The 23,681-nt window shown below is 46.6% G+C and overlaps 1 protein-coding gene across 1 annotated transcript in view; it reads right to left on the reverse strand.

Moving 5' to 3' along the window:
• Nucleotides 1-3,455: 3,455 nt before the first annotated feature.
• Nucleotides 3,456-23,681, reverse strand: part of GGA2 (golgi associated, gamma adaptin ear containing, ARF binding protein 2) — a 29,464-nt gene continuing 9,238 nt past the window's right edge. The window contains exons 3-17 of the mRNA XM_061401421.1: nucleotides 22,967-23,042; nucleotides 22,009-22,107; nucleotides 19,428-19,551; nucleotides 17,820-17,923; nucleotides 16,383-16,463; nucleotides 15,587-15,724; nucleotides 14,648-14,729; nucleotides 12,617-12,742; nucleotides 11,772-11,891; nucleotides 11,448-11,476; nucleotides 10,912-11,036; nucleotides 9,311-9,468; nucleotides 6,594-6,763; nucleotides 5,061-5,171; nucleotides 3,456-4,556 (exon numbers count right to left, since the gene is read on the reverse strand). Of these exons, the coding sequence (XP_061257405.1) occupies nucleotides 4,446-4,556; nucleotides 5,061-5,171; nucleotides 6,594-6,763; nucleotides 9,311-9,468; nucleotides 10,912-11,036; nucleotides 11,448-11,476; nucleotides 11,772-11,891; nucleotides 12,617-12,742; nucleotides 14,648-14,729; nucleotides 15,587-15,724; nucleotides 16,383-16,463; nucleotides 17,820-17,923; nucleotides 19,428-19,551; nucleotides 22,009-22,107; nucleotides 22,967-23,042 (1,654 nt within the window). The 3' untranslated portion in view covers nucleotides 3,456-4,445. The remainder of the gene's footprint in view (nucleotides 4,557-5,060; nucleotides 5,172-6,593; nucleotides 6,764-9,310; nucleotides 9,469-10,911; nucleotides 11,037-11,447; nucleotides 11,477-11,771; nucleotides 11,892-12,616; nucleotides 12,743-14,647; nucleotides 14,730-15,586; nucleotides 15,725-16,382; nucleotides 16,464-17,819; nucleotides 17,924-19,427; nucleotides 19,552-22,008; nucleotides 22,108-22,966; nucleotides 23,043-23,681) is intronic.

Consider the following 23,681-nt stretch of genomic DNA (forward strand, 5'->3'; position numbering starts at 1 on the left):
TTCAATCCCTGGTTAGGGAACTAAGATCCCACGTACCACGCTGCAGCAAAAAAACCCAAAAAGTTATGGATAAGTCAAGTCTGTTCATGTACTAGAAACCAGAGGGACAAACATACAGTAAATGAAATGAGTCTTAGCTTACTACTATGCAGGATTGGAGTCACTTCATGTATAACAACTCACTTCTCAAAACAATCCTGTTGTGTTCTTTACAAGGAAGGAAGCAGAAGAGGACAAATTACTTGTCCCAGGTCACATGGCTAGAGGCAGTACATGAAGCTCAAGAACAGAATTACAACTAAGGGGTGATTAAATTACTTTAAACTGTTGGGGCTTCAGAAGACCTCAAACTTTAAAAACCTATGTTATCTGGAGCCTGAACACCACAGTAGGTTTTTCAATTTCTAAAGTAATAGTATTACCCCTCACTTTAGTTCAGTCACTCAGTTGTGTCTGACTCTCTGTGACTCCATGGACTGCAGCATGCCACCATGCAGCATGTATGTATGGATGGATGTATTTTCAACATGTATATATTTTGTAATGTTATGTATTTTCAACAGTATGAAAAGTATTACCTCTAGCCATGGGATAATGTATTCAAGAATAAAAGTCAAAGCAGCAGAATGTTTACACATTTTTAGATGCACACTTCCTCAGAGGGAACAGGGTATACCCGGGAACACGCTGGGCAAGGGGCAGAAGGCCTGGAGTTTTTCATGCCAGCTGAAAGTGAAAATGTGGCGAACTCTCTGGACTTCGGGCTCATCCTACTTCATCTACTTGACTCCGCTTCTTCCCAGTGAGAGGTCAGGTGTTCCCTCTTAAAAAATACAACATTTTTTGTATTTTATACAAAAATAATACAAAAATTCATGGCCAGCACTCTATTATGTGTGTTCTTAGTGTAAAAACCAAACAAACTAGTTGACAGAATTCTACATTCTGTATTTGGGGGTTGAGTAAGCACCTTCTGTATTAGATATATTTAAAGAATTTGTGATTTATAAACACTTTGCTGCTGCTGCTAAGTTGCTTCAGTCGTGTCCGACTCTGTGCGACCCCATAGACGGCAGCCCACCAGGCTCCCCGTCCCTGGGATTCTCCAGGCAAGAACACTGGAGTGGGCTGCCATTTCCTTCTCCAGTGCATGAAAGTGAAAAGTGAAAGTGAATTTGCTCAGTCGTGTCTGACTCCTAGCAACCCCATGGACTGCAGCCTACCAGGCTCCTCCATCCATGGGATTTTCCAGGCAAGAGTACTGGAGTGGGGTGCCATTGCCTTCTCCATAAACACTTTAGTAAATACTATTTGTATGAGAATATCACCTTTGCTTTCAACCTTTCATGTTTGATCTCTTAATCTACATTATCTCATTTTTAATTAGTATTCATGTGTTTGGTCTTAAGTTTTTTATCCTTCTTTCAATCTTTACTATCTCCACAGCCCATCTACCCTCCCAGAGTGGCTTGCAGATGGAGCAGCATTTTAGCCCAAACTTAAATTCATTGGAGATAAAAGGAGTTAACTGCAGGTGGTAGTCAGATTATGAGACAACATGGCATTGTGAAGGGACTTTCCTGTGGCTCTGGCAGTGTGCTCTATTCTTGACAGATGATGCCAGAAGGGTAGGGAGCACACAGTTACAGAGGGCACTGAATGCCCCAAGTAAGCAACTTGAATTCAGCTGCACACACTTTTAGAGCACTGACCACCCATTTGGAATTTTTCAGCAGGGATCAGGTATCCAGATCAGAAATCTGATGGTGGCCAACGATAATGCATAATGGCTCAGAGGAGAACTGAGAGGCAGGCTACTGTAGTGCCAAAAAAAAAAAAAAAAAAAGCTAAACCAAGGCGGTGACAATGCAGCGGGGAGGCCAAAATGTGGTACTATTTAGAAATAGACTAGACGAGGGGACCTCCCTGACGGTCCAGTGGTTAAGACCTTCCCCTCCAATGCACTGGGCACAGGTTCGATCCCTGGTCAGGGATCTAAGATCCTGCATGCTGTATGGTGTGGCCAAACAAATTTTTAAAAAAAGAAACAGACCAGATGAGAAAACAGTACTGAAGGAATGGAGATGAAGCAGGAATCAAGGATCCATGAAGGCTTAGAAAGGTGCTTTCAAATAAATGAACAGAGAGAAAGAGAGGGAGGCGGCTGTGTTCCATTTTAAGCACTTGGAGGCAACAGTGGGAACCTCCAGATGAAGACATCCACTAGGCGGCCTGAAACACGGACCTGAGGCCAGCAAGAAGTCTACCACCCACCTAGTGGTGAACTGCCCAGAATGCTCAGAAGAGCCCTCAGGACTAAATCCTCTGCAAACACATTTAAAGGAAAGACTAAAAGAACAGTCAGAGATAGGCCGAGAGACAGGGATGAGCAGGATCCTGGGAGGAGGAGTTCAGGAGAGGGGAAACACGGGGTCATCAGTGTCAAACATCCGCCAGACACATGATGGGTCTCCCAACAGCAGCTAGTCAACTACCAGTTGAGTGAATAAAGGATAAGGGCTATGTCTTAAGTGGTCACTGAACTTCAGAATTAGAAGGCACTGCTGGCCACTTTCAGGACACCCACCCCCCACCCCCTTGCCCTGTCCAACTCCACCCAAGCAGAGAACCACTGGCAAGCTGTCTCCTAGGCAACAGATGTATGTTCACACACAGAGATTCTACCTTTTAACTATGGGATAAAGGTCTTTTCATGTTGTCAGTCTCATTTACCCATTTTGGATGGAAGCTCTTCATAGCCAGGCATCGTCTTTACAATAGGCAGTATAGAAGACCTTATGAAATAAACTTGAGCCTATAAAGGCTCTAAAGACTATCTGAACATAAGACTTTAGAGTCAAATGAATCTTATGAGTTATGACAAATGAAGAAATCACCCCATCACTTACCTGTTTTGAGTTTTCACATCAAGCATACCTTGATTTTTTTTTACAGCTCCCATCCGCAACAGTCTTGGCAGATTTTCAGTTATATGCAGGAAGTAAAAGATCAGACTACAAAGTACCCAATTTTGTGACAAAGAGCCCCCCCAAAAGCCATGCAGTTTCTGAAGTGGAATCCTGCCCAGACAGGTGAGCTGCTCAGATCTCATATCCTACATCGGGCCATCTCAGCCAGGCTTAGCTCTCTCCACTCATCAGGCCAAGCATGACTTGGAAAACACGCACAAATGCCTAGCACCTAGTAGGTGCTAAGGAATAACTGTAACAAGCCTGGAATTTTCTGTTCACACCATGACAAAAATGTAACAAAAATCCGTCTCTTTCAGCTTCATTCAGATCTTCAGGGCTTCTCTTCCCTGAAAGAGTTCTTAAGGTTCCACATTCTTCAGGAAGTCTTCCTCACTTCAACAGACGAGCAATCCCTTTTAGCCTATCATCTCCAAATGCAATGGGCATTGCATCTCCTACTTACTCAAAACTCCACAAAGTATATTTGTTACACAGGTATTTATTCAATGACTTTCTAGATTTAGTCACCACTTGAATCATTGCTAAACTCTTTTCGTATCTCATTTGCATCACAGTTCTTCACCGTGGATTGTGAAGTCGGCAGGCCAGGGTGAACCTGTCAGTTATGACTTACAAAGACTGGCATTGTGTCACCTTCAAAGAGTTCCGGGTAAATGGTTGCAGAGAAAGAGGAGGAGGATGGAGATGAGGGTCCTGAGGAAGGGTCCAGACAGGCTGCCCAGCCCATGGAACCTGAGGCCTGAATAAGGCCTGGGATCTGCTTTCCCCTCTGCCCTGCAGGGTCTGTCTACAGGCGATTCTAAGGCACAGTGGTAAAGGACATGACTGGCCCACCAAGCGCGGTCCTCTGGTCCAGTGGCAACCCCTCGCCTAGGACACAGTGCAACAAGCATTCCATTCAGAAGGTCTTCCGGGACACATGCAAGCAGCATTGGCTAATGGAAATGGAGACGAGGTCCTTCTTGGAAGAGAGCATCCCAGAAGACACTCTGCCCCAAGAACCACCAGGTCCCTTATGGGTCCCTGAGAACAGCAGCCTGGGAGCAACCAAGACTTTCAGAGGCTGACAAGGCACAGAGTGGATGAATGAAAAGATAATAATACATGGAAAACAACAGTGACAACTTTGGCTTATAAAACCTCCAACCTGAGGCAGGGACATCAGTGTCCACCAACGTGCAAAACCAGACATGACCGCAGCAGATGGTTATCAGAAATGTTTTAGCATTTCCCACACTGCCTTCATCCCTCCCCTTGAGCCCCCTGGCAACACACACACACACACACACACACACACACACATCTGCAGAATAAGTCGGAGGCTGGCATCCAGAGCCTGATGTCAGGACAGAACTCTTGGCACTCTGCACTAAATCACCATGATCAGTCCTATCTAGACAGCAAAAGGAACATTAGCCTAAGCGTGAACGGCAAGCTCTGTCCTGGGAGGAGTCAGGCTGCACCCAAGACTGCCAGGTCCGGAAAGTCTTTCACTTCTCCTACTTCGCTGAAAGGCTGTCCACCCTGGTTGAATGTCAGCTTATACCGTAACCGGATGGGCTCCTGGGCAAAGATAAAAGACCTTAAATTAGTGGGGAGTGACAGGGAGATGGGCCCAGAGTCAAAGCCTTTACCCACTCAGCAGTCAGCAAGTAACAGTATGTGTATGTTAACTCCACCCAAGTTAGGTATGCCTGGGTGACAGGCATACCCTGGCCTCGACCCTCTGGGACTATAAACACGGGGGAGCCAGGAAGACACCCTGGGTGTCTTCCCACACTTTAGCAGCCATGAGGTGGAGACCAGCTAAGACGACAGGCTGGCCTTACCTTTCCAGAGGATTCCATGGAGCTAGCGAGTGTGTGGACCACTCCCTTGGTCCACAGCTATGACAATCTGGTCACAGATCTTCCAATCAGCCCCAAAGGAAAACAGACTCCAGCAAGGGACATTCCACCAGCATCCCAACCAAACTAAGACCTCAATACAGTTCTCTCCACCTGCCAGGCTGTCTACCTGGAGTTCAAGGGCCCCCATTTCCCTGCTAGCACAGATACCAGAACGTACTTTGTGTGGATTGTCCAGCAGCAGCATCTGAGAGATCACAGCTGGAGGCGTCAAAGGACTGAAAGCAGGAAGCTTAGAGCTGGACGCCGGCTGCAGTTTCACTCTCATCGACTATCGGGGGGAGAAATCCAACATATAACTCATGCCTAACAAATGACACCTTTAATGAGGAAGATCTGGTGAACAGGAGAGCTTGGCCTCCACCCCACCAATGGCTGAAAGAATCTGGAAGACCCTCCCACCCCACCCATACAGAAAGTGTATCTGTAGTTGTGTGGTCAAAGCTCAGCTTCTGAGATGCAGCACATGAAGAAAGACCGCATATCCTGCACTGAATTCTAACTCTGCCTCTCACTAGCTCTGTGACTCTGGGCAAAATACTTAACCTTTCTGAACCCTGGACTGATAATTTGTAAGATAGAGGTAATGAGAGTCGATGCCCTACAAAATTACCATGAATGTTAGAAAGTGCATAGTTTGGGGCGTCCCTGGTGGCTGAGTGGTAAAGAATCCACCTGCCATTGCAGTGCCAATGCAGGGAACAACTAAGCCCATTTGCCACAACTACTGAGCCCGTGCTCTAGAGCCCCAGCTCCACAACAGGAGAAGCCACAGTAATGAGAAGCCCAAACACTGCAGCTGGAGAGCAGACCCTGCCAGCCTGGATGGAAGGGCAGTTTAGAGGAGAATGGACACGTGTGAGTCCCTTCGCTGTTCACGTGAAACTAGCACAACACTATTGCACCGCTGTACCCCAATACAAAATACACAGTTACAAGGAAGAACAGTCCCCACTTGTTGCAACTGGAGAAGGCCCGCGTGGAGCAACCAAGACCCACTACAGCCATAAATAAATTTAAAAATAATAACAAAATAAAAATAAGTAAACCTTAAAGAAAAAGAAAAGCAAATGCAGAGTTTTATTTTTGTCTGCCTTGAATCCTTCCTTTCAGGACAGGCCCCTTGCCCATTTCTTGTGAGTCTAGTTTGGCTGTTAACCTGTGGGGACTGACTTCCCTTGACAAAGGGATGTAATATCCTACTTGGCCAGAGTACCTCACATCCCGGAACATGAGTTACTGGCCCAAGGTATACTAGTAACATCAACAAGGCCGGTCCCAGCCCTTTGCTGGGTAATCCATATGCAATGCCTCATGCCAGCGGGCAGTTTATTTTGAGATAAAAAGAATTAAAGTCCACGTAACTGCAGCTGCTGGTGGCCGTTTTCCTGCTTTGTGGAGACTGTCTGTGAGAGAACAGGCTCCAGAAGGGAAGAACAAAGTCAAGAGAGGGAAAGTGACAGGCTCTTAAGGAACTGTTTACGAACCTACCCGAATCTAGCCATATGTGAAGATACACATTCAGGAATCCCCAGTTAACTGAGCCAACAAAATTCTCGTTTTATCTTCATCTACTTTAAGTGAAGACTCTGACCTTTCCATCTCATAGATAATGTCCCCAAAAAGGACCTGATGCTCAAAAACGACAGCCTTTATTGAAGAATTCCATGGAGCGGGCCAGCCGCTAACTCACCTTTGGCACAGCCACTTGAAACATGATGTCCCAGACAGGCTGGGTGGCCGTGCTCATCATGGTCAACAGAAGCACCTGCACCTCTGGGTGGCCGGGGGCTCCAGTCTGAGAAAAGTGGAGCAGAATTCTGAATCCATTCCGGTCATACACGATAAGAGGCGGCAGGCTGCCTGGCAGAGAAGGACCCAACCAAGAGGATTAGTGCTAATGCAAACTCCCCTGAAGAGCAGCCATGCTTGAAAGAGACGTGCATCTGTCACCAAGTCCTCCTCTCCTCCACTCAGCACAGCTCCTGGGCTCAACCCTCTGCACCACCATAACCCAAGTCCTCATTAGCTCCGGCGGACTCCTGTGACATTCCAAACTGATCTCTCCCTGCCACCCGACCATGCATTACCAGTTAAAAAAAAAAAATTAAAAAACAACTTTTTTTGAGCAAGAAATGATTATGATTAAAATAACATATGGGGACTTCCCTGGTGGTCCAGTGGCTAAGAGTCCATGCTCCCAATGCGGGAGGTGTGGGTTCGATCCCTAGTCAGAGATCTAGATCTCATATGCGGCAACTTAATCAAAAGAAAAAAGATCCTGCATGCCACATGCCAAAACTAAGATCTAGAAGAGTCAAGTGAATAAATATTAAAAGATAATGTGTGAACACCACAAAAAATACAGGATATCATAAAGGATGAAACAGAAAACACCTTTACTACTCCCCAAAAGTAAGCACCGCTAACATCTGGGCCTATATCCTTCTGGTCTTTTTTGTATGACAATATACACATACAACATCTCTTATATTTAATTTGACAAAACAGTAAAGACATCAGATTTTTTCAAATTAATCAGGTCTTGGAAATACTAAAGGGATTGTCCTAATTTAGCTAAGAAATAATTTCAAAGTTAATTTGGGGGGGAAAAAAGATACATGAGACCAACTATAAGAAAAGGAGGGGGAGTAGGGCTATCTGCATGAACAAATCCTCAGGTATGGACAAAACTGCGATCCAAAATGGCAAGTAAAAGAGATCCAAACCTGAGAATTTAACACGTCAAGAGAGTATTTTTGAAAATCATTGGCTAATTCAGTAAGTGGTAGATAAATGGCTAACCATCTGGTAAAAAGTTTGATGAAGATCCTTATCTCATGCCAAATATCACTTATCAAAATGCACATTACGAATACATACTTTAACAACGAAACTGCCAAAGATTTAAAAGACTGAAAATAATCATGAGGTATGGTGGTGAGGTTATGGGCAAACGGCAAACTTTCTATAAGGAAACTTGGTAGCGAAGGTCAAAATTTTAAACCCAGCATTTCCTCTTTTATTTCCTAATGAAATAACCAGGAAAGTTTTAAAAATGGGTCTCCATTTATTGCAATGAGTTGTTGACTATAACGCTGTTTAAACAGTAAATGACTGGAAACAAATTATCCTTCCGAAAGAAGTTGAATAAATGAGTTACAGTACATGTTAGTGACACAAGTATGAATTTATGGATATAAAACAGTATATATACTATAGTACCAATTTCTTAAATATATGTAAATGGATAAGACAAGAAAATACACCAAGATATTAACAAAACTTCCATCTCTGGGTGGTAATGATACAGATGATTTTAATTTTCTGTTCTCTTCTACCTTTTCTAAAACTATATTGAACATTTTTTTGTTTTAATAATTTTAGATTTATAAAAAGTTAGGGTATATGGGGAAAGAACCTAAGAAAGAATGGAGCTCTATGTGTGTGTGTATGTGTATGTGTATACATATATATATATATATATATCTGATCCATTTTGCTGTAGAGCAGAAACTAACACAACACTGTAAATCGACTATACCCCACTATACTCCAATAAAAATTACTTTTTAAAAAACTTACAAAAACATAAAAGAATTCCCATATACCTTTCACCTAGCTTATCCAAATATTAACATTATATATAACCACTGTACATGATCAAAACTAGGAAATTAATACTTTATTAATTTATTATGTTTAAAATAGAAATTAAGAACTCAAAGGGCCCCCACTGCTGACTTTACTTGCTCTGCCTGGCTCCAAGGTCTTCTGCAATCTGAGCTCACCACACTGAGCCACAAGGGCACTCTGTGCCCCAGGAAGGGGCCCAGGCCCTAGACCTGAAGATCTCAGCTGTTTCCTGCTCACATATCAGGGTGCTGACCACAGGCAGTCACGTTATTTAGCTGGGCCTCCAGTCTCCTTCCCTTTGTAATAAGGGAGGTTAATATCTACGTCTCCTGCTTTAATGAGGCTCCTTAGAGGAAGAGGCTCACCAGTCAAATCCTTCCTTTCCTTCTAATTCCAGCTCTTCTTATTTACCTCAGGTCACACTGAACATTCCCTTCCTGAATTCCAAATGAAGATCACGTCCCTGTGTGGACTCAAGAACCCTAATTAAATTCTGCTTTCCAATATGCTTCAGAGTCAACCCCATGATAGAAAACTAAAAAAATATCAGCAAAGAGACCATGAAGCCACCTGCCTTATCCTTTGCCTGGAGGCAAGATTTTGAAGATTAAGGGCATGAAACAATGCTATGGCTTTTAATAGTAAATAAAGCAGGATATAAAACAGTATAAACCCCCATGTACCTTCCCCAGTTTAAGAGCCACTCCTATCAATCCAGAGTGGATAAAGCTGGGTGTCTAATAGAGAGGGAAAAAAGAGTGAAACTGTACTTACTGGGCTTAACAGACTCCAAAGGGACAAACACTTGGGCCAGAGGAGTGTTCTGGGAAGATGGGGAAGGAGCCAATGGGCCGGCCTCCCAGGACCAACCTGGAGAGGACTTGGTACCTGGTGGTACTTCCTTGGGGATACTTTTCTGTGGAATATAATTCCTGCAAAGAAATAATAAGATTGGAAAAACTGTAGAGAAATCTGGGAATCTGATTAGACTTTCTGAAGAACAAGGGAAAAAATAAATATAAATGTGTATGCATATGTGTGTATGTACATATTTTCAGGGTATATGAGTTTAGAAAAGTAATCTAACCCATGCCTCAATTTTATCTGCAAAATGGAGACATTTTAATGTTTATCTCATAGGGTTATAATAAGAATTAAATGAGAAAGTATACGAAGTGTATCTGTGCGCACACAATAAGAACCCAATAAACTAATTAATGTTGTCAGGCAGTCATGTTACACTGGCCACATCATTCATACTTCATGATTTTGTCCCTTTGGAACACAAATCAAAAACAATTTTGGAAAACCTAAGTCCAGACAGAAGTGACCCACCAAAATTAGAATGTCAAGCAGTTATAAAGAGCAAACTAGGAAGAAATCTGTTAGATATAAATAAGAATGACCTCCCAGCACAGCTCCATCTCAACCCAGTTCGGAGGTCTCCACCAGGGACACAGGCTCCCAGGGAGCTGTCTGGGGAAGGCAAAGTGCTCCAGCCTTGCCAGAGGCAAAGGGACAGGATCTATGAAAATGTGTTTACATTCATACCTTAGAGCAACTCTATTTATATAAATCTGTACTACAGAAACTCTTTAGGTGCCTCCACACTGCAAGTTACGTAAATATCCCCAAGAGGGAAATGACGAAGTATACATTATATGTATATGAATTATTACTCAACTATCAGAATGAAGCCAATTTACATGAATGATGAAAATGTATCAAAGATGTGTGATATAAAAAACCACAGTGGGGTTTCCCTCGTGGCTCAGTGGTAAAGAATCTACCTGCCTTCACGCCCTAGGGCCCTGCTCTGCAATAAGAGAGGCCACCACAAGAAGCCTGTGCCCCGCACCTAGAGAGGAGCCCGCGCTGGCTGCAACCAGAGAAAAACCAGAGCAGCAACCAAGACCCAGCACAGCCAAATGTAAAATTATTTTTAAAAAGTTAAAAAAAAACCCCATAGCATGGCACAACCTGTAAATTATAACCTCCCTTGTGTAAAACAAGCCACATATTACTATATGTGCAGGATAAAAGCAAAGAAGGCGCATTCAACCTCGTGTTTAGGGAATGGTATTTAGGATTTTCTATATGATCTATTTCTCTAGCGATCAAACATCGCTGCAAACTAGTGAAATCAGGAAAACAGAAAACCAACCTATAAAGACCAAAAACATCATCATCAGCTACCGCTGATGTTACTCCTGAAACCGCTTTCCAGAGGTCCTGGCCTTTGGCGTGTGTCCTCCTGACTCGGGGTGGATGGGGACTTAAAGGGGTGGCACACAGGGCAGCCCTCAGGGAGAGCGGCAGCCCGGCCAATGGCACACAGGAGCAACACTTCTCGGCTGCCTGCCCACAAGACTCACAGAGATCCCAGAGGCGGCTGTGGGGAGAGGAGGTCCAGCAAGTTCCTTTCTGCAGAAGGGCTCTGAGCTGGCAGCGCGCTGGTGGTGGGGTTCTTCTTTTCCTGACAGCAATTCTGACCTGCAACCTGTCAAACCAGGAATGGCTGAAGTAAGGCCAGCGTATGAATGACTGTGAGCCGTGGTGACACCAGGGCACAGCTCTCCTGACCCCAAAGCCACCGCAGAGCAGGCTAACCACGTCTCCTAGGGCAGGTGGAGAAAGGGCGAGAGGGCCTGACTCCTGAGCAGACCTTTGGTAAGCAAGAGTCTAGATACAACGGAAGAGGGCAGGGACAGAAGAAGAGCAAAAACACGTCTCCCTCCAGGGGTTTAAGCCAGACAGTGGAAGTGAGGGAGAGGCTCTGGACCTCCGAGTCCACAAGAGCCACCAGGCTATGCTGTCCCCCTCCCCCCTCCCCGGGGCAGTGCCGCCTTCATGAAGGCAGGTTTGAGGGACCTCCCCTCTCCTCTCCAGCCCCCAGGAAGAGCCTCCTTACCTTGCTTGTAGCTGGGGCATCACTGATTCCTGCAAGGAAGGAACACCGTGGAGATGCACATCAGTAACTCTACCTGATACAAGCTGGAGACTAAGGCCATCCTTTCTAGAGCACTCAGAAAGCCGAGACAAAGCAAATTACCGGAACTCACTCAACTCATTCATGGCAAATCTGAGACTGGGTACAAGGAAGATCTCTCTGAACTTCCCAGTATAACCCACTTCTTTCTAAAAACAGGCACACACTCCCCAAGGGGAATGGGCTTACTCTCCCCCTGGGAGTCAGGACCACGCTGTGCCAGCTCCCCCCAGACACCACCCTTACCTAAGGCTGCCAGGTCCTGATGCAGTAAAGATGGCGTCACAGCCCCAGCCTGCTCAGACCCGCTGTCCTCCAAGTCAATCAGGGGGCAGTTCTTCACGCAGCCTGTTGGATTCTGAAAGACTAGAAAACAGACAGGAAAATAAATATGAGTGAAAGCTCCACTTCCCTCAGGCCTCCTCCCAATCAAAAGACATCACACCCTCTTAGCACACCCCTGAAGAACCCTCCACTGCCGTTGATTGGCTTGACTCACAGCCTTTAGTGGCATCTGAAATACGAGGCAGCCAGAGGAACTGCCTTCCCATCCCTGCCATCACAGAATCCTCTTACAGTCCATCCAACCAGGACAGGAGCAGAGCGGATTGCTCCATCTCAGAGGCCTTTGAGGTTCTGACCACGCTTATCAGAATCATCTCACGTGCTTGATAAAAATTTGGGGTCCAGCTCCAGGTAATCTAGGTCCAAAAAGGTCTAAGAATCTGCATTTCAAGCACTATTTTAGACCGATTCTGATTTAGCTAGCCCTGCACTAGGAACAATTGATGGTCAATCTTCTTTGGTGCGTAGCTCCCCTAAGTAAGCACTCACAAGAGGCACAATCTGAATCTGGCCCCAGAAGAGCCACCACACACTTCTGTTTACAAGCTAGTTGCTGCCCAGCAGTTGATGCGTGATGGCACATGGGGCAGAGTCTGGCTGCATAAAACCAATTCTCAAGGGAAAGGGAAAAGAGGGTGTGTGCTCTCATTTCTACACCATAACCCAGAATGTTCTGAGGAGTCAGTTCTTTCCCGGGATTTGCAGGCTACCCCAAGCAGAGGGTGGAAGATGCTCTCTGCACATACCTCTGGACACAGGTATGTCTCCCACAGAGCTGGCCACTGTGTTCCCAAAGGTGACACGGCCCTCCATCACCTGTTTGTACAGCAGAACTCCCTGTGTGAGGAGGTCATTTGCCTGGAGAATCTCCGCTGAAGAACAAGAGAAAAATCAGAATCCCCCGTTTAGCAACCAACATTCTCAGTCTTTTTTAAGCCATCCACAAAGCAGCAACCACACAGCTCTACCAGGTTCAGTATGACCATGCCTCCTGCCCCCAGGTCACGAGACCAGACCCCTGGCAGACCCAGTCACTCAAGTGCTGAACCTCAACATTTCCTTCTCAGGTTGGAGGAGGAACCAAATCTTTTCACTTTCTTGGTCTGTACTGCCCAATATGACAGCCAACACTTGAAGTATGGTCCTTTTAAGTGAGGAACTAAATCTTTAACTTAGTTTTAATTTAAAATTTAAACTTAAAGCTTTTTCATCAATGTGGATGCAAATATTAAAAGACATTTCTGGGACTTTATTCAGTCATTGGAAAGTGTGTAAGGAACAATTTGGTACATGAATCTACATTTTCACCTGTAAATTTCATAAAATCTAAATACAGATCAAGCATTCCTGATGGAAATTGAACATTCAAATCGAAATATCCAGATAAACAATGCAGTGGATTTCAAAAATCTCAAGGGTATCTCATGGTCTGGTTTATGTGTAAGAAAGGATCTCCTGGGAGAGAGAATAGCAACAGGGGCAGGGGCTGTATGTAACACTGCAGGCCACCATGCTAGGAGAAGCCTTCAAGAGCAACCAACTATTAATTTCCTGTCAGTTTTTAAACTGAATGGAAGTGAACAAACAAGAGGTTGAATGTATTTGGCATGTGCAAGGTGTTTTAAATTTCATTCATTTTGACTTCACTGCCACCAGAGAAAATAACAGGCTTAGAATACCTACATCACAAAAAACCCCCAGAAAACCAGACACCATGGGCCTCATAACATCACCTATGATGTATTCTTGTTCCTCCCCCACACACCCTCATTTGAATCTGAATCTGAACAAGATTCCTGATTCAATTTATAAGAAATCAAGAATTTCAGAAATATCAGGAATGGAGAAACATTAAACACCAAGGGAGATGCCATCAGAAAAGTGAGACCAAGAAAAATAAGTCAAAGGACATGTTTTTCATGCATGAAATTAAAAAAAAAAAAAAAGCAAACAAACAGGAGGCTACCACTGAAAGAGACTTAAATACCAAGCATGGTTTTCCTTTCTGGTTCTGATTTATAACAGACTTTAAAAAAGAAAAAAAAGGGTCAGCAAGAGATGAATAGACAGAGAAATGCCCAGGAAATCTGAACGCTGATAGATTACCCCAAAATGTTTGGAATTTGCTTAAAAACAGAACTGGGGGTGTGGGGAGGGGGAGGACAAAGGGACAGTGCAGTACAGGTAAAACAAGATCAAGACTGACTGTGAGCTGGCAATTGTGAACAGAAGGTGAAGAGGACACGGACACAGAATCCCTTTTACATGTTTTGAGATCTTCCAGAAAATAAAAAGCTTTAGCCATTTCTATACTTGTGCACAGGATTTAAGTTCTCCCATGTGCCCTTCACTCCACATTGGCCACGTCGCTGAGCTCCCCAACCCAGCCCCTGAAGGCACTCTGGGTGTGAAACCTCCCAGACATGCCCCTCGCAGCTGCTTCTCAGATCTCTCAGAGGTCTAGTCTTTCTGCAAGTCTTCAGTGGGAACTGCTCTTCCTTCTATCCCCTTCACACCCAACTCAGATGGTAAACCTCCACCCTTTCCTATGTTTGCAGGCCTGCTGCTCATTTCTTGTTCAAGCCCAGATTCCTCTGAAAATTGCAAGAATCAACTCAATCAATGCCATCCGCAAGCGCAACCACTGGAACACCTAGAAGCCACCATCGAGTTTGTGTGTCAGCAGCACAGAGGAAGCCCCACGGCAGGCAGAGAGCCCCACGCGGGTCCTACACTCTGGGCTGTGTGCTGCCTACGCCTGGAGAATAAGACCGTACCGAGCGCCTCATCGTCGTCAGTGGTGTCACTCGCCAGCCGGAACAGGGTGGGCCGCAGCTTTTCACACCTCTCATACACGACCTAGAAAAGTTTGTTACATAAAATTCTCAGTAAGTGTGCTATAAAAAAAGAAAGATTTCAAGATGTGTAAATGTGGAGAAATGGGAACTCTGAAACACTGCTGTCTCAAACATAAAATGATACAACCCCTCTGGCACTTTTTAAAAAGTTGACTATACACCCAGTCTATGACCTAGCAATCCCACATTGAGGTGTTTACCCAAGAGAAAGGAAAATACATGTTCACACAAAACGGTCCTGAACACAAGTGTTCAGAGCAGCTTATTTCATAATCACCTGAAGCTGCAAGCAACCCAAATATCCATCAACAGACAAATGGATATGCATGTTGTGGTACATGCGCACCACAGTTTCTCCAAAGCAGAGACGCCTAACCTACGCCCAGAAAAGGCAGGGGTGGAATACTGCATCATTCCATTTATATGAGTCTAAGAAATGTAACTTGATCAGCAGTCTTTCTCAGTCGTGTCCAACTCTTTGCAGCCCCACAGCCTGCCTGGTTCTACTGTCCATGGAATTTTCCAGGCAAGAATACTGGAGTGGGTTGCCACTTCCTCCTCGAGGGAATCTTCCCGACCTAGGGATGGAACATGTGTCCCCTGTGTCTCTTGCACTGGTAGGTGGATTCTTCACCACTAGTGCCACCTGGGAAGCCCCAAACTAACTAGAAGGGAAAACACGAATCAGTGGTTGCTTGGGAGAGAGGCGGAACAAGAGGAGAAGAATGAGACAGTTTGAGGGGGTGGGAACATGCTTGTTATTTTGACTGTGTGAGGCCTTCTTGAAATCTGTGCATACTCTTAGGATGTCAGTCATCCTGAGTCCCTCCTGCCTTTGTTTTTGAAAGGAGCACCTACCTGCAAGGCCGCCTGGTCTGGCGGGGCCTGTCCCGGCTTGCGGTATGTGCTCAGCATCTCCTGCAGCACCTTCACGTGGCTCCGAACTTCCTCCACAGCACTGACCCTTCTGGACACCTTCTCCGATTTTTCTTGTTCCTTTCGGAAGAAAGACGATGAAGTGAGGACAGATGCTCTGGATAAAGCTTGAATGTGCGCCGGAGAGGCGTGCTGTGCTGTGCAGAGCTCAAGGAAGCCACCAAAACACTAAGTGGGTGGAGTGTTCACTCAGCGGGCAAGAAGATGCTCAAGGTCTGGAATTCCTGGGACAGACAAGGGGGAGCATGTGTCCACTGTATCACCAGCCTCTATCCCTCTGGAAAGGACAATCCCACACCTGGATTCCCACACCAACACTGGTCATTGAGACAGAAACTAGGGTCTGTGAAATGCTTTGAGCTCTTGGACAGAAATACTTGGAAGCACATAGAAGTTTCTGCTTCCAGGCACCACCTTGCCCTTCAGGGAGCTCACAGCTGTTCCCTGGTTCAGGGTTAGGCAGCTGTCTCTTCTTCCAGCTAACTGTGCCCCCCACCCTCAATCACACACACACACATACTGTCCCTGCTGCCAAGTTGGTTCAGTCATGTCCGACTCTTTGCAACCCCATAGACTGTAGCCCACCAGGCTCCTGTCCATGGGACTCGCCAGGCAAGAATATTGGAGTGGGTTCCCATGCCCTCCTCCAGGGGATCTCCCTACATTGTCCAGCCCCTGTCAAATGCTGGTTCTGCAGAACCCCCTAGAAAATGCCCACCTCCTTGACCAAATTCTTGATCAGCCGGTTTGCAGCCTGAAGATCCTCAGGATGGTTGCTTTTCAGAAGCCTTGTCAGAAGCTGGAAAGGGAACACGACTCAGTGAAACTAATTCCCTGCGTCAAGTGGCCCAGAGCAATAGCACCAGCAACAGCAGAATTACCCGTCACAACAGCTCGCACATTTAAATGCATTACCTTACCAAATCCTCACAATGACGCAATGATTTAATGATCGTGACCATCGTGACATTCCCCACAGAACACTGGTGTTTCAAAGGGGAATGGAGATGGATGTCGCAGGAGACATCTGGCCAAGTCTGGAGACATCGTCGGTGGTCACAACTGGGGGCAGTACTGACACCCAGCGGGTAGAGGTCAGGGGACACCTGTACCCCACCTCACAGCGCATGACAGCCCCCAACAAGGAGTTAACTGGCCCAAGATGTCAACAGTGCTGAGGCAGGCTTAGACCACATACTCTGATGTGAGAGACCTCGGGAATCTCGTCCACTTTGTTCCCAATGCCTAGCGGAATGCCTGACATGTGGAGTGAGTCACTCTTCATTGGATAGATGGCAGGAAAGATGGAGAGCCATCTTTCTGAGCACCACAGTGTCTAAGCAGCTGGCCCAAGCTGACACCAGACTGACTTTCTCAGGAGTCCACGCCACACCTCCTCCCCTGCTCCTCCTGAGGACCCCACAGGAGGAGCCAGAGGGAAAGCTGCCCAGAGCCCAGCACAGCTCTGCTCATCCTGCCCACAGTCAGCACCCAGATCCAAGGGAGGAGGACAGCTGACAGACGCGGCTGGAAGGCAGAGGGCACCAGAAGAGACCAATCCTCGGACTGGAGTCTTCCTGGTCCTACACTCACCAGACCTCTTGAGTGACCGAGAACAGTACTGACCAAAAGCACTGCCACTTTTTGGAGGCACCCTGGAGTTATCCCCGCGTCGTGGCCTAGGTCTGGACCACCTCGCTTTCCCCTCCCCTCTCCTTAATGATGTCTGAGGAGCAGCAATACTAGAGGCAGGAACGCAAGGAAAACAGGCGAGATCAGGCTTACTGATGCTTTCTCTTTTGATCTGAGCCAACGTGCAACCCATGCTTTCCTCCCCACTCCCCTTCCCCAAACACCGCACACACTCTGGATACGACTGACCCCCCAAACTACCCACTAGGGTTGGCCTTTCGTACGTTCTTTCCCTTGGGAACACCGAACAGATAAGGTGGAAGACCCAAAGAATAGGTCACTTATTTGACCTCTCCATGAAAACGACATACAGACCCTACGACACCTCTCTCTGCTCCAGAGAGAACTCACCCCACCTCCCCACATGCCAGTTCTGATCAGAGGGTACTGGAGGGGAGTCCCTCAAAGAAGAGGTCGGCTCAGACTCCAGGTTGGCCTCCACGGTCAGGGAGAAGCTCCTTACCTTTGACTTTTCTTCATCAGCATCAAAGATGGAGCTCTTGGGCCAGGGAGAAGGTGGGGGCAAGATTTTATCCACTGGAAGTTTAGGGTCTTGCTTTATGATTCCTAAAAAAATGCAATTCATGGATATGCTGATACAAATACCTGCTGACTTCAGCAGGATCCAGTACAAAGTCCAGAAACTCCTGGTTCCTGATCTCCCACCAGGAAGACACTGTCAGCGACCTTAAAGGGAAACACCCAGGGCGTGATCAAGGCTCTGCATCCTCCCTTGGGAGAATCGCAAGCTGGGGATGGTCAGAGCCAACTAAATCAGAGCACAGGCAGACCCTAAGACTAGCAGTCCCTACACTATATAAATACTGACGATTTTATGCAGGTATACAACCTCTCTGCTGCTGCTGCTGCTAAGTTGCTTCAGTCGTGTCTGACTCTGTGCAACCCCATGGACTGCAGCCTACCAGGCTCCTCCATCCATGGGGTTTTCCAGGCAAGAGTACTGGAGTAGGTTGCCATTGCCTTCTCAGACACAACCTCTCAGGGCCCAGAAACGAGTGTAGGATCTTTGATACTCATAAAAATACTGAGTGCATGTGACGGGGGGGAAAAATAGCCCTCCTAAATCCAGTTCCTCCCACAGAGCCTGAGAGAAAAGGAACGTGGACTCCCAGCTTCGACACAGGACACACTCTGGAGCTCACTTCACAACAGGAACAGGCTCATTCTCCAAAGGCCTCACAAAAAGAGAATGGGAAAGGCCCGATGGCCCACCGAAATCCATCTCTCCCCAGGGAGAAGCCTCACACTGCCGGGGGAAGGACAACACACCTGCGGTCCTTAGAAGAGTGGTGAAACCTAAGGCAGCTGGAAGAAAAGAACGGAAAAGCCTGCACCCCTGGGTGCAATGTGCAAACGTGTCCTGGCCCCAGCCCGAGATGGGGTGGAACAGGATCACAAACAGGTCCCTCCAAGACCAGGGACACGTGCCTTCCTAAGACCGAGGCTTAATCAGAACAGAACCACTTCTAGCGCCAGGCGAAGGGCATCAGGGAACAAGTAATAAAGGTCTACTGTCAGGACAGGCAGTGGAATAAGAACTCTTCTGAGATGTAGAGCAAGAGGAAGACCCAAAGCTGAGAGCAGAGTAGATACTGCGAGAAACTCTCTAGGCCATCAGCCCCCACCTCAAACACGAGCCAACACCAGAGGAATCTGAAACCTGGTATAGTAAGGGTAACTACAGCAACAACCATCTCAAACCCAGCTCAACTCCTGCTGAATTCTTTACCAGCTGAGCAACAAGGGAAGCCCAAGGACACTGGAGTGGGTAGACTATCCTTCTCCAGCAGATTTTCCTGACCCAGGAATCAAACTGGGATCTCCTGCACTGAAGGCCGATTCTTTACCAACTGAGCTATCAGGGAAGCCTCCATTCCTGCTAACCAGAAGGAAAGGTCTGCCCACTTTCAGGGACTGAAATTACTTGCTTCAGCCTCGATTACTGTGTCTACTGGACACAAGATCTCCAGCTTTCACCCAAAAATGACAAACTGTACAGAAAAGCAAGAAGGAACAATCACTGTGGGAAGGGAAGGCAGCGCAGTCAGACCTTGTTTCTTTAGCATCTGATAAGCATCTCGGATCTTGATGTCCTCTGGAAACCAGACTGTCCAACTGAAGAGTATTTCAATGATTCTTCCCTTAACTTTTTCTGTAGTCCAGGAGCCTAGGTACTAAAGATAAAAAGGAAAGGGAATTACTGAGCTGAAGGGCCTTAGTGAGACAGAAGAAAGGGCTAGAGGTCATAACGTTCAAAGAATGACACAGATGTTGAGGATACAACAGAAACTAGTCAGAACCAAATAGGTGCAAGATGGTGGTGCGATTCGATTTCTAGTAGACCTTGAACCTCATTACACACTCACTGCAATACATCAGCTAAAGACACACACAGCCATGACAGTCCCAAGCCTGACCATGAAAGGCCAAAAAGAGAATAGTGGCCCAATTCCTAGAAATCTCCACCCCGTCTTTCATAAAATAGTAGGACTAATCCTCCCACTTGTTACCCTATGAAATTACTGAGCCCACAAAAACACCCCATATTTCAGGGCCACTCTCATCTTCTGAGACAGCCTACACTCTATCTATGGAATGTATCTCTCTACAAACAAATCTGTTTTCCCACTTAGTTCTCAGGACAGAGCCCCCTTGCCTGCCCACTTGAACCCTCACAAGCATTCTGTATTAATAAATCTACTTATCTATATTCTGCCTCTTGCTGAATCCCTTCTGTGCTGAGACATAAAGAACCTGAGCTTCACAATGTCATGTGGCAGCTCGGATGAGAGTGGGGTTTTGGGGGAGAATGGACGCATGTATATGTATAGCCGAGTCCCTTTGCTATTCACCTGAGACTATCACAACATTGTTAATTGGGTATACCTCAATACAAAATGTTTTAGGTGTTAATTAAAAAATTAAAACAAAACAAAACAAAAAGAACCTGAGCTTCAGTAAGTCCTGATTTTAATTAAAACAGTGGGGACTTCCTTGGTGGTCCGGCAGCTACGACTCCATGCTCCCAGTGCAAGGGGCCTGAGCCTGATCCCTAGGCAGGGACCAGATTCCACATGCTGCAACTAAGACCTGGTGCAGTCAAATTTAAAAATAAAAAAAAAAAGAGAGAGAGATAGTGGGTTTTAATCCCAGCCCACAGGTTCAAGTCTCAATCTAAGTTTTGGCTGGGTTCAAATCCCATCCGAGTTGGGCAGTTTCATTAGTAGACTGCCCAGCCCACAGGATCACTGAAGAGATGGCAGCTGAGAAGCAAGCTGCTCAAGGCTGGTTGAGAGGGCAGGCACAGCGAGAGGACAAATCATCTGGCACCCGAGCCCAGCACTCTCTGAGTTTCAAGGAGTCAACCTCCAAAGCCACGAAAATTCAATCCCACCATGTACTGGCCTAGGTTAGAGCCACTGGGGGCACTCATTTTTTTGGAGTGTAGAATAAAAATATATTGGGAATGAAAATAAGGTAAAGTGAAAGGAATTGCTGAAACTCAAATGTTTTGAATCATTATTTCTTAAAAGATCCCCTTTTAACCCTGGTGGTCCAGTGGTTAAGAATCAGCCTGCCAATGCAGGGACACAGGTTTGATCCCTGCTCGGGGAAGATCCCACATACCATGGGGCAACTAAGCCTGTGAGCCGCCAATGACTGAGCTCACACGATGCAACTTCTGAAGTCTGTGCGCCCTAGGGCCTGTGGTCCGCAACGAGAGAAGCCCCACAGGGAGACGTGCACACACTGCAAGTAGAGAGGAGCCCCTGCTTGCCGCAACCAAGACACAGCATGGTCAAAAATCAATACTACTACTAAAAGATCCTCTTAAAATAAATAAAAGGATTTATTAATCCTCATAAATAAAAGAATTTTGGAAATTATATATATAATATATATGTGATAGATATAATTTCCAAAATATTTGACCTTTCTCCTCAGTTCCTCCTGGCACAGAACTTCAAAGACCTCTGGAATTTCCTAAGTGATAGGAAGTGAAGTGAAGTGAAGTCGCTCAGTCGTGTTCGACTCTTTGCGACCCCATGGACTGTAGCCTACCAGGCTCCTCTGTCCACGGGATTTTCCAGGCGACAGTACTGGAGTGGATTGCCATTTCCTCCTCCAGGGGATCTTCCTGACCCAGGGATCGAACCCGGGTCTCCCACATTGTAGACAGACGCTTAACCGTCTGAGCCACCACGGAAGTCCCAAGTGATAGGAAGTGTTTGTTATTTACAAGTCCCTCCCTAGGGACCACACCCAAGTTTATGCTGAACATTCCTGGTGGACACCTGGCTTCAAGGGAGGGGCTGACCATGTGATCAGAGGATTGGAACTATGTATCTCATTTATACCCTTTAAAATAAAAGGATATTATTAAGTATACTGCTTTTCTGTGTTCTGTGAATCCTTCTATCCAGTGAATTAGGCAACCTGGCAGAGGGGGTCAGAGGAACCTCTGAACTAGTAGCTGGTCGGGCAGAAGTGCAATAGCCTGGGGATCCCCGAGACTCATGACGGGTGTCTCAAGTGGACGTAGTCTAGGTAGGACTGAGCTCTTAACCTGTAAGGTCTTAGGGACACCCACCGTGAGTGGCACAGAGAGGGGCCAGGCCCTGGGCGCTCACCTTTGGGGACAGCACTTTGATGAGCTCGTTCAGGAAGCGGAACTTGGCCACCTCGTTGTGGAACTTCTCCCCACAGTGGTTCACACACGTCTCCAGCACCTGCACAGACAAAGGACCCCCATGAGAAGGTGAAGCCATTGGCCCCACAGCTCGTCCCAAACCTGATAAGTATTGGTTGGAACCATGGCTCAAGGCTGAGGTCACTAAAGTTTGGGAGAAAGGATGAGACTTTCAGATTAAGTAAAAAAGCACTTGTTTGCTCTTGTTGTAACTGACAGGTTTGTGTCCAGGAAACCACTCGGTGGGGGACTCTGAGGTCACCCCACCTTTTATGGAGACCCTCTGGGCAGGTGAAACTGGTCAGAGAATCACTTCCTTCTTTCTCCTCAGAGGCAGAAATCATACATGGAATACCCAAAAACTATCAAACCTGCTGGCATTCAAGTGACAAATTGAGCCCGTAAACATTTTCTTTGGTCCACACCATTAACATTTCAAATCAGTCACTGATACTGAAAAATCCTGAGACTTCATCTGGATCTCCAGTTTCTCTTAAACAGGAAGCTCTAGCAACACTCGGCCCAAACTCATCCCTGGCAATAGCCAGCAGGTCCTGCTGTGCAGCTGCCCTCTTTAGACTGGACGTGGTCTCTCTGGTTCTCTGGTTCCTCCCGTAGATGGCTCACTCACTTATGCTACCAGTCTGGCCCTGTGGGCACTTGACCTTGCCAGCCCTGGTCTAACAAGGGCAGGAGGAAATAAAGCCTTCCTTTCCTTCCTGCAAGGCAGGCTCAATGCTACTCTCCAGGAACAGATCTACAATGGGGCAATCTGAGCCCAGAACTCCCTCTAGCCTGCCTTCTGAAGGCCAGGGAAGGTGAACCGCTCAGAGGCTGTTTCCCACACTGAAATGCTAGCCTTGGGACAGGCTAAGGGGCAAGGGGCAAGACAAACTCACTGTTAAGGCATAAAGAGCTTCTTTCTCTTGTGGAGACTGGATCTTGTGGGCCAGCAGCCAGGGCGCATAGGTTGAGCTAAGGGAAAACAAAGACTCTGGGCGGAGAGGAACACACCAACCGGTCTGGCTGAGCATGCTCGGTCAAGTCCCCTCTCCCCCAGGAGCTTGGGTCCCAGAGCAGAGGTAGGATGTGACTGCACACGACCATGCACGAGCCCCCGAAGGAGGTCGGCTCCCAGCCGCCCCCACATCTTACAGCTACGCTTCCAGAACACACCATCCTCTCCCCAGTCCACCCACCCTTACAGCTCCCAGACCTGTATGTAACTTGGTCTAGAGCAGCACAGACCTTATTTGTTATTTGAGAACTACTCAGTCAACCCTGGAGCACAAAATGTGATCAAACTTCTTGTTCCTTTCAAAATGAATATTTAGCAACATGGAGATAAAATATCTGGATAACTGACTCATTCCTCAAGTTCCCATCCAGGGGACTTCCCTGGCGGTCCAGTGTGGAAGACACCACACCGCCACTGCAGGAGGCAGTTTGATACCTGGTTGGGGAACAGAGATCCTGCAGACCGTGCTTCACGGCCAAAGAACAGGCGGGGAAGAAAGTTCCCATTCAGACACTTCAGAAATCAAATTCAATGAAATCTTAACCTCTCTTCCTCTGCTTTTTCTTAAAAAAAGACTGTATTTAAATTAGCTCAAC

The sequence above is a fragment of the Bos javanicus genome, chromosome 25, assembly GCF_032452875.1.
Source record: "Bos javanicus breed banteng chromosome 25, ARS-OSU_banteng_1.0, whole genome shotgun sequence".
In the NCBI taxonomy this organism is placed as follows: Eukaryota; Metazoa; Chordata; class Mammalia; order Artiodactyla; family Bovidae; genus Bos; species Bos javanicus.